Source organism: Hyaena hyaena, unplaced genomic scaffold (genome assembly GCF_003009895.1).
Source record: "Hyaena hyaena isolate Hyena2069 unplaced genomic scaffold, ASM300989v1 scaffold_730, whole genome shotgun sequence".
Taxonomy (NCBI): Eukaryota; Metazoa; Chordata; class Mammalia; order Carnivora; family Hyaenidae; genus Hyaena; species Hyaena hyaena.
In genome coordinates this window covers 740,286-750,925 of record NW_024081363.1, presented here as the reverse complement: position 1 = coordinate 750,925, position 10,640 = coordinate 740,286, and the positions used below count along the sequence as shown (strand labels likewise).

The 10,640-nt window shown below is 36.8% G+C and overlaps 1 protein-coding gene across 3 annotated transcripts in view; it reads left to right on the top strand.

Moving 5' to 3' along the window:
* The first annotated feature begins 591 nt into the window (after window positions 1-591).
* The window catches only part of SLC12A1 (solute carrier family 12 member 1), a 96,855-nt gene continuing 86,806 nt past the window's right edge, over window positions 592-10,640 (top strand). For all 3 annotated transcript variants that reach the window (XM_039218038.1, XM_039218037.1, XM_039218039.1), the window contains exon 1: window positions 592-1,008. In XM_039218038.1, the coding sequence (XP_039073969.1) occupies window positions 592-1,008 (417 nt within the window). The remainder of the gene's footprint in view (window positions 1,009-10,640) is intronic.

Below are 10,640 nucleotides of genomic sequence, written 5' to 3'. Positions count from 1 at the left end.
TAAAAAATACTTTGTAGTTTCAATATTTAGTACTGTCAGTGAACTGTGTTTCAGACAGAATATTCTCATCAGCTCTTACTGTACTCACTGGTACAGTTAGATGTTTTCTAAAATCATACTGAATCTAAATGCACTGAGTCCAAGCAAATGCTACAACACAGATAACATTTTAATGACCCTATTGAAAATTCTGTTTGCTGAAGCGGGTCCCTTCGTTATTTATTATGGGATTTAATTGCTCAGGCGACTAGAGTTCCTGGAAAGGTAATTTTTAATGCAGTGAACTTAAAACTCTATGTCTTCTTGACAGAAAACGATTTCCTCACACCCCTATCCCTACTTAAATGTATTTATATTACTTGAAACACGTTTAATTTTCTTTTTCAATGGCAGCTTTCAAGAACCTTCTGAAGATTGTATAGGAGACAATACATCAAGAATCTATTTATTGAGTCTTCTAGAATAAATGCCAGGAGCTCCCTTACGTAAACACATTAAAGTTTATTTGAAGAGGCAATACATACATTTTTTTTAAAAAACAACAGCCATAAAGTAGACAGCTTAGTCCAAACAAAAAAGTCCTTTTGGAAGATGTCACTGAACTCTTCCAATGTGTTTCTGGATTCAGCGCCCAGTAATAGCAACCGCTTTCAGGTTAATGTAATAAATGAGAGCCGCGAGAGCAGCACGGCTGTGGATAATAACACCGACCCTCCACATTATGAGGAAACCTCTTTCGGGGATGAAACCCAGAACAGATTCAGAATCAGCTTTAGGCCTGGAAGTCAGGAGTGCTATGACAATTTCCTCCAAAATGGAGAAACCGCGAAAACAGATGCCAGTTTTCATGCTTACGATTCTCACACAAACACGTACTACCTACAAACCTTTGGCCACAACACCGTGGATGCTGTTCCCAAGATTGAGTACTATCGCAACACCGGTAGCATCAGCGGGCCCAAGGTCAACCGACCCAGCCTGCTTGAGATTCACGAACAACTTGCAAAGGTAAGCTTCAGGGCACAGGCAAGTATCCTCCCTTATTCCTTCAGGTGATCTTCTGCTCTTTCATAATGCTATGAAGGTCAGAGTGTCTGGTGGAGAGGTCTATTCCAAGCCACCCTCCTTCCTTACAAAACTGTCCCTAGTTTCCAATAATTAGATAATACACAGAAGTGTTTCACAAATGTTTACCGACTGAGCTCAGAGAACTAAAGAATTAACTCTTTAATTAGGCAGTGTATTGTCTTTTGTTTAAAGTTGTAGTCTCCTCAGTGCACACTTGGTTAAACATGCCAAACCAAATACTAAGCTGATTTCACCTTAGTATAAATGCCTCTGCAACAGTTGTAAGAAAAAAACCATCACCGGTGCTTGCTATAGTTAATACTGTGCTGCCAGCCTTTAGAACATGTGAGTATTTTATAGTCTTTAAAGAGAAGGCCAAGATTTATAAGATTCAGCATTTTATCCCCTCCTCTTCAAAACTTTGCCCGGCACTCCTGAATGCTCTTAAGCACATAAAAGTAACTGAATCAAATTTAAGGACAGAAGTGGCTAAACTTTTCGTTATTTAATGAAAATAAATAATGGGTTCCTAAAACTGCTAGAAGCACGAGGTAGCATTTTTTCTAATCTTGTAGCAAATCATTGATAAACTTTGTAGATTTCTTCTTCTATAACTTGCTCTAAAATATATTGATGTACTTTATCTTCCTGCTCTTCTGGAACACAGTTTGGAATGAATATCATTCTTTATGGATGTAATTACTTGCTAAAAAGAATAATTAGCTGTCACGTATCCAAATGTAGTTTATTTTTGCCCAGGTTTTGAGGTAAAGGAAAAAATTGATTGGAACAATTCCTTTCGTATCCATTCATTCAACATTGTTTTTGTCAAATGATTACCCATGCTAGGGAGTCTAGGAATATTTCTCTCACGAAAGATGCTAATAGGGGTGAAAATTGCCCTTTAGTTTTCATTGTTCTTTCCACAAGGAAACCCGGCTCTAAAACCTATTCCCCTTGGCTACTCAGGGTCCCTGATTCTGCATTCTACCACCAGAGACTGAGTGACTTCCTAAGCAGGGACCATGCTCTGAACACTGTACCCTTACCTTTCGCCTCACCAAGCTTTACATGTCCCATGAACTATATTTGCAACACTCTGCTGAATGGCTGGCTTCTTTACAGATAGAAGATTTAAACTTGATGCGGGATATTCGGTGCTTTGATCAAAAGAAGTTAGCAATGTGACAATGTCAGAAAAAACTGGCAGCCCCCATTAAGAAATTTGAGAAGGGGGTTGATTTGAAGCTCCAGAAATCAGACTAAGGTGTCATTTTTGCTTTGTGTGGGAAAGTGGAAAGAGAGAAAGGGGAGAAAGAAAAGAGGGAAAAGTTGGTTGTGAGAAGAGGGCACAAGGAGTTTTCAAGAAGGGCAGAAAAAGAAACTTAGGGCATTATAAAGGGATTTCAATTTATTCTGCAGAAGTAAAATGAGCCAAAGTTCTCTTTAAAAAGACCTGAAATTGTCTCCCACCATACTCTACCTCATTCCACATAAGTCTTAAAGCTCATCCTTTGTAAAATTGGTATCATCAAAATTTAAATAGTCTCATATTTGTCCCCCCAGTTTGCAAGAAAACAAAATAAAATTCTATTTCCATTAATAAGAAAATGGAGTAAACTCGCATTGTTCTTTGTACTGATCTTCTAGAGAGAGAAATCTAGCTTATTTACAATTCCTAAAGCCACAGCTTATGTAAATCTTTATGTAAGGGGAGAAAAACTCTAAGGGAATGGTTGGTTGTTCAAAAGCCATCTGAACGACTGTAGTCGAAATGCCATAGATGCATGTGACAGGTTTCACAGCTGTTTGGGATATCCTCTTCTTTTTGAAAAAGACACAAAGACTTAACTTTGACGTAAAGCTCTTTTTCTCAGATACAAAGGAGTAGCAAATTAAATAGTTTAAAAATTAGGTTCAGGCTCAATGCCCTGAATAATCATTATGAATGGGTATAGTAATAAGTTACTCTTTTTGTGAATTTTACCCTACTTATCAAGACCCTTCATGATTAAATCCCACAGAAGTATCCACATAGCCAATTGGGAGCAGAATTCTAATACAACCATGAATCTACATTCTGGTGTTTCTAAAGTTGTAGGGCCTAGTCCACCTCTCCTCAGGTTCTATTTCCATGTTATCCTTCAATATCAGACACGAACAATCCAAGACTTCATCAATCCATCCCTTTCTTCTTTGTTAGTGAATTTGATTCTTTTTCCTCCTGCCTACTCTTCCCCTCCCCCCATAAAAGATGAAGACCTGTAGTGTAATGAGCTATGCTGCTACCTCCTTGTGACCCTTGACATTTTTATGGTAGTTCCTCAAATCACAACTAGAAATGATCAATAGAACAAACATTACATAATATTTAGACCTATCTCCAATTTTATAGGCAAAGAAATTACAAATGATGTTTACTTCAGCAATTTAAAAGTGGAAAATTGACATAGTGCAAGTTCAGGTGATTTTTTTTTTTTTTTTTTTTTTTGGACTCCTAACACTTTAAAGCCACAGAAGAATTGTACATTTATATTAAATGACAACATATTTAGGCAGAAACCAGTTGGATTTTGTGCAGAATCCTGGCTATAACTTGCAAGTCAGAAAAAAATTATATGACAAGGTTGTCCTAATAGTTGAAATGAAAAATAGGTTTGAAAGGTATTATTTTAAGTCGTTACCTTCACTGAGACTCTAGGGATGATACATATTGACAAAGTTTGTAATCCCAATGACTTGAGATCATAGGTGAAGAAATCCTTTTCGTTTTCTATGTAGTAAAGAGGTAACTGCCTACACAGGTGGCTACTAATCATAGATTTCCAAAAACCCTAATTAAAAGCAGGAAAAAATGAATCCATCCTTTACCTCCTCTGCAATATTATATAAGCTACATAACTTCAACTGATATTGCAGGATGTTTGCGAATACCTGTTTATATACATATAAAGTCTAGCACATTGCCTTCTACAATGGGTAGAAACTTGATTGTTGATAATGATGATGACAATTTTTGTATTCACTGATTTTTTTTTAAAATGTATAATATGCCCTAACAAAATATTTAACAAGAACTAAACAGTATATATTGAAATGTCTCTTATCTAATATAAATCTTCAATTATTCTCTCCAGGACAATTATTATTGGCAGTTTCTTATAAATCCTCCCAGAAATTTTCTAAGCTTAGACAAGCATACATATATAAGTATCTATCTCGTTATCTAATTTTCTGTCTGTATTTTTTTCAAACATATATTGAAATGTATTTTACACATTGTCCTGTGCTCTACTGTTTTCACTAAATAATGCACATTGGAGTTCTTTCCATATCAAAACATGTAATGATTATTAGACATCTGGTAAAGATTAATCTAGTATTTTACTTTGTAAAAATCATTCTACTTTTACTATCCACCATAATCCTGTGGCCACCTTTTTTTTTTTTTTTTTTTTTTTTTTGGATTACTGAACTACTTTATTAAGTGATCATGGGATTATCTTTCATTTCTACTTTTTTGAAAATGTTTTTTTAATGTTTTATTTATTCCTGGGAGAGAGAGAAACAGCGTGAGAAAGGAGGGTCAGAGAGAGAGGGAGATACAGAATCTGAAACAGGCTCCAGGCTCAGAGCTAGCTGTCAGCACAGAGCCCTTTGCTGGACTGGAACCCATGAGCTGTGAGATCATGACCTGAGCCAAGGTCAGACGCTTAACCGACTGAGCCACCCAGACGCCCCTACTTTTTTTTTTTTTTTAATTAAATTCAAGTTAGTTGACATATATGGTAGTATTGGCCTCAGGAGTAGAATTCAGTGATTCAGCACTTAGATACGACACCCAGTGCTCATCCCAACAGTTGGCTTCCTTAATACCCATCACCCATTTAGTCCTTCCCCCACCTCCACCTCCCCTCCAGCAACCCTCGGGTTGTTCTCCGTATTTAAGAGTGTCTCTTAAGGTTTGCCTCCCTCTCTGTTTTTATCTTATTTTATTTTTCCTCCCCTTGCCCTATGTTCATCTGTTTTATTTCTTAAATTCCACATATAAGTGAAATCATGATAATTGTCTTTCTCTGATTGACTATTTCACTTAGCGTCATATACTCTTGTTCCATCCACGTCGTTGCAAATCTGTGCCCATCTTTTTATACATAATTCCTAACTATAGGGCTAACCAAAATGGAACTCCTTTTCAGCCTTACTAACCACCATTGTTGTTAGCATTTCAGAAAAATATAATTATATAGGAATCAGGAAAATATATAACCTTTCTATCAAAGTCAGTGTTCTGATGTCATTGAAATAAACTGTTTATGCAAAGAATAAAAGACTATAAAAATTGAGATAGAAATATTTTTAAAGAAACCAACTATTCAGAGAATGTTTGAAAACAAAAACAATGGAATAACTTCACACTGGGTTCATTAGGCCGTTAACAACAAAAAGTAATTTGTGAATAAAAAGCATTACACACACTCTTGCAGAAACAAACTTTTTATTGAGAATTTTTTATGTATCAGACAAGGTGCTCACACTTGGCAAATTCCCATTCAATCCTTATAACAAACCTTCAATGTAGATATTATTATTATTGCTATTTTATAGGTTGTGAAGTTTTTATAAAACCCTATGGATCTTTTACAAGAGAAAACAAAAACCTAAGTCAACAAATTTCCAAGGTCAAGAAGCAAAGGTCATGTGTCTAATAAGTCGAACCCAAGTCTGCATGATTCCAGAGTCCATGCTCTTTTTATTTTATTTTTTTAATGATTGTTATTTTTGAGAAAGAGCACAAGCAGGGGAGGGGCAGAAAGAGAGGGACAGAGGATCTGAAGCAAGCTCCACACTGACAGCAGAAAGCCTGATATGGGGCTCAAACTAACAAACCTCAAGATCATGACCGGAGGTGAGGTTGAGTGCTTAACCCACTGAGTCACTCAGGTGCCCCCAGAGTCCATGCTCTTTATTGCAACTTTCCATCCTCAGCCTACTCCTCCATACCACTCTGCCTCAGTTCATTTTGACAGCTACAGAAGAAAGTGGACCTCAGGCACAAAGAAGAAATTCCATCTCAGTCCTGATGGGCAGAACAGGATATTCAATTCCTTTCTTGTTTGGGGGACTGTGCCAAAAGAGAATGTTGCTTCTCCTACAGAATGTTTTTCTCTTTTGTTTCTCCTACAGAATTAATTGTAGGTCTCAATCATTTTCGTTGCCATCATCAAAAGCATTTATTAGCCTTGTATATATAAGAGCTGCTGTATAAAGTGAGTTAAAGAGATTTGATCTCTACTCTCTAGGATTTTATTTTCTATGGCAAATGGCGTTGTTAAGGGTAAAAATAAAGGACATGTAGTCAAGTTAACAAACATTAAAGTGTATAAACCGAGATATAAATGTTTATCTTCTTTAAAAAGACAAAGGTTTACAAATGCATTCTCTGGGAAATAGTATTTTCTGATTTGTTTTAAAGTTCAAATTTGGAACTTTAGCATTTAACTTGGGCTATCCAAAATTAGAAACATCATCAAGCCAAATAAAATAGACACGAAAATTGAGGCAATAAAGGCCTTGAAGGCCAGTGAAGATCAGTGGTTACCCCTAAGTTACTTGTTGGAGTGAAAATCTGCAACCAGAGACTATTTTAATACTTAGAAGTTTTAGCTTTTAGTTCAGTGAGAGTGAACAGACTAAGAGTTCCCTTGTATAGGTGGAAAATATAAAGAATCTTTTGATTTTCTTTTTACTTGAGAGAGAGAGTGTGTGTGAGAGTGTGATGGGGAAGAGGGGAAGAGGGAGAGAGAGAGAATCCTAAGCAGGCTTCATGCTCAGCATGGAGGCCAACACTGAGCTTGATCCCATGACCCTGGGACCATGACCTGAGCCCAAATCAAGAGTCAGACACTTAACTGACTGAGCCACCCAGACACCCCTTGATTTTACTTTCTTATGCTGCTTACTACACACATAGCTACCTTTTGGCCTAAGTTATCAAAAATATAAGTTAATTTGTGTGTGAGCTACATGTTTGTAGATACAGTAAAAATACTATAATAAATTGTGACCATTGCTAGTGATTTACAGACATGGTTTGTAGCAACTTTTAAAACAAGAAAAAACCTCCCTCATTTTCATGATTTAAAATATTCCCATTTATCACAAAGAGTTTGTAATGTACAAGCATAATAACACTGATTAGTAATATAGAAATGTGATTAGTCATATTTTTGGGGGCGCACTGGGGGCTCGGTCAGTTAAGCATCTGAGTTCAGCTCAGGTCATGATCTTGCTGTTTGTGAGTTGGAGCCCCACGATGAGCTCTGTGCTGACAGCTTAGAGCCTGGAGCCAGCTTCACATTCTGTGTCTCCATCTCTCTCTGCCCTCCCCACTCACACTCTGTCTCTCAAAAATAAACATTAAAAAAAAATTTTTTTTTAATTGTGTTTTTCATGCTGAAATGAACTTTAGGAATTATCTGATCCTTGCTGGGACTGGTTTTAAAATAGTCCAGTGGCAGAGGTATGAGAGGTTAAAGTGGAATAATATTGGCCATATGTTGATAATTGTTGAAGCTGTGTGATAGGCACATGAGATCTATATATTCTTCTTCCTATTGCATTTATTTACGTATTTCAGTAATAGAAGAAAGTTTAAAACAACTGGGAGGGGATCACATAGTTCTAAGTATTTATGGAGCTATTTCTCAAGGATGGGCTAAGACATCTACCATCCTGAGATTAAAGGGTGAAAACCTAAAAACATAAAGTAGCAAATATCATCTAGTTATAGTTTAATAATTTTTAAAATGTTTACTGATTTTTGAGAGAGAGAGAGAGAGAAAGAGAGAGAGAAGGGATATTCACAAGCCAGGAAGAGACAGAAGGAGAGGGAGACAGAGGATCTAAAGAGGGCTCTATGCTGACAGCAGCAAGCTAGATGAAGGGCTTGAACTCACAAATGGTGAGATCATGATCTGAGCCAAAGTCGGAAGCTTACCTAACTGAGTCACCCAGGTGCCCCCCTAGTTAGAATTTAAAGAATAAATATACTTATTTTTTTTTCTTTGGTGATAGCTAGAAATGCATTTGTAGTTTTTCTGGGGTCTGAAAAAATCACACATTTTATATTAAATAAAATAATCTTTTATCTAGCAAAACCCATGAGGAATTTACCCCTTAAGCTGCATGTGATTGAAGCTCTACTAGTTTATCAATACTGAAGGAAATAAGTATCTTGCCTTTCTTTCTTTCTTTCTTTCTTTCTTTCTTTCTCTCTCTCTCTCTCTCTCTCTCTCTCTCTCTCTCTCCCCCCCCCTCCACTTTATTTTACCCTCTCTGAGTACTTAGTGCACAGGTAAAACTTTTGGTAAATAAATAATCATTCCCTAAAGCTATGCAGTTTAAAATGCATTTACAAAAGGTGGTGGGTCATCATTTATGGTAATGGAGTGTGAATGAACAAATTAATTCAAGGTATGAAGGGAAAAACTGGTTTCAGGCAACAATCATAAAACTTGCAGTCTTTCAGGATTTGGTCCCAAGAAAATGCACCAGCCAGGAGTCAGCCAGCCACTGGTTATAGCTCACAGCCATCAAGTGCCCACAACCCTCGACCCAAAGTCTTTTTAGTACTTTGATGATAAGTTGACTTTGTAATTGCTGTATAGGCTCACAAAAGAGGCAATTACCGAAGAGTGAAACCAAGTTTTACTTTGCCATGTTAGAAGAGGAAGATGACAAACATAGAAAAATGATTTTGCCTTCGAGTAAATTACTTCAAAGTAAGATTTTCAGAAAACTCATTGGATCTACCCTCCTTGACACCATCCAGGAAAGGTTGAATCACTTGCTGGAGGACACACCCTGAATTAATTGCATAGCTGAAACTAGATTCCAAGCTCCTAGTTTGTATGGTGCAGTGAGTTTTTAGCTCCTGTAAGGGAGTAAGCAATGGAAATGGATTCTGTACTTATAAATGTAGTATCAGGCCTTTATAGTCAAAGCAAGAAATATACATTTAAAGGGTTTTTTTTCCTCTCTATGGCATAAATATGTTAAAAACGTGGAAGGTCTAGCAGGTTGAACATATTCACGTAAGAAAGAGTCGAAAGCCCTATATTGACTCTATTTTTGAATAGCTTTAGAAAATTATTTCCTACTAACTTCCATATATGATGATTTCCCTGACATGCCCTCATAGAATATTCCTTTTGCTTCAAAGTATGATGTCCTTGTGATAAATTGAAGAACTGTTAAACTGTGCCCAGGAGGGCATCCATCAGATAGATATGTCCATATAAGGGGAAATTTTAAGTATCTTATTCATCCTTTTACCTATTTTGTAAGATTTTTTTTTTTTTTTTACAGTCATTGGTATTCTCATTAATCCAGATGTAAGGGTCACAGTTACCATTGGAGTTCAGCTGGGAGCAAAGCAATTTCCTGGACCAAACCCTCAGTTCAGGTTTGATCAGAAAACATAGGTTTTATTCCCAAGATTGCCTTTAAAAAGCAAGTGACTCGGGCTCTGTCTCATGGGATCCCCAATTAAGCGAGGAAAAGGAAATTGCCTTCTCCCTGAATGAGTAGCTGCTGTTGTTCTGGCCATGAGATCTTGATTAACTAGAATATTGTCAATTTTAAAAGTTTTTCTCAAAACAAGTAAAATAAATGAATTTCTTAACCAAATAATCTCTTCCCCACTCATGGGCATTTTATCACATTCCTCAATTCTCTACTCTCACTGATTTTCTAGTTACGGAAAGTTAAAGTTACATTTGAACCACGCAGCTGCCTTATGAGTGCAGAATCCGTTCAGAGAAAAAATAGGATTTTTAACTGCCTGGAGAAAAACCTCAGATGTTCCATCCATCTGTAATTGACTGCAACGTATAGACATGTGTGCTCCAATATGATAGCCCCAGCCACGTGTGGCGATTCAAGTGCTAGTGCAAACTGAGCTGTGCTATCCGTGTAAACTGCACACCAGATTTCAAAAACATAGTGTGAAAAAAAAGAATGTAAAATGCCTCCTCACTATGTTTATATTGATTATATGTTGAAATGATAATATTTGATATAGATCTATTAAGTAAAACATATTAAAGCATCCCGTGATTCAGGCTTCTCCTACAAAGTAGGTTGCCACTATATTTTGATAAGTTACATTGCAAAGATTAGAAATATATTATACAAAAGTTAAGTATATTTTTGAAATTTAAGGGTTCAGATCTGAATCCAAGTTATTTCACTAATTTCCTTTCACGTTTTAAAAATGAGCTACTAGAGGGGCGCCTGGGTGGCTTAGTCGGTTAAGCGTCTGACTTTCGCTTCGGTCATGATCTCGCGGTTCGTGGGTTCGAGCCCCGCGTCGGGCTCTGTGCTGACTGCCAGCTCAGAGCCTGGAGCCTGTTTCAGAGTCTGTCACTCCCTCTCTCTCTGACCCTGCCCTGCTCATGCTCGCTCTCTCTCTCTCTCTCTCCTAGAAATAAATAAAAACATTAAAAAAATTTTTTTTGAAAATGAGCTACTAGAAATTTTTGGGTTACATACATGACTTGCATTTCTAC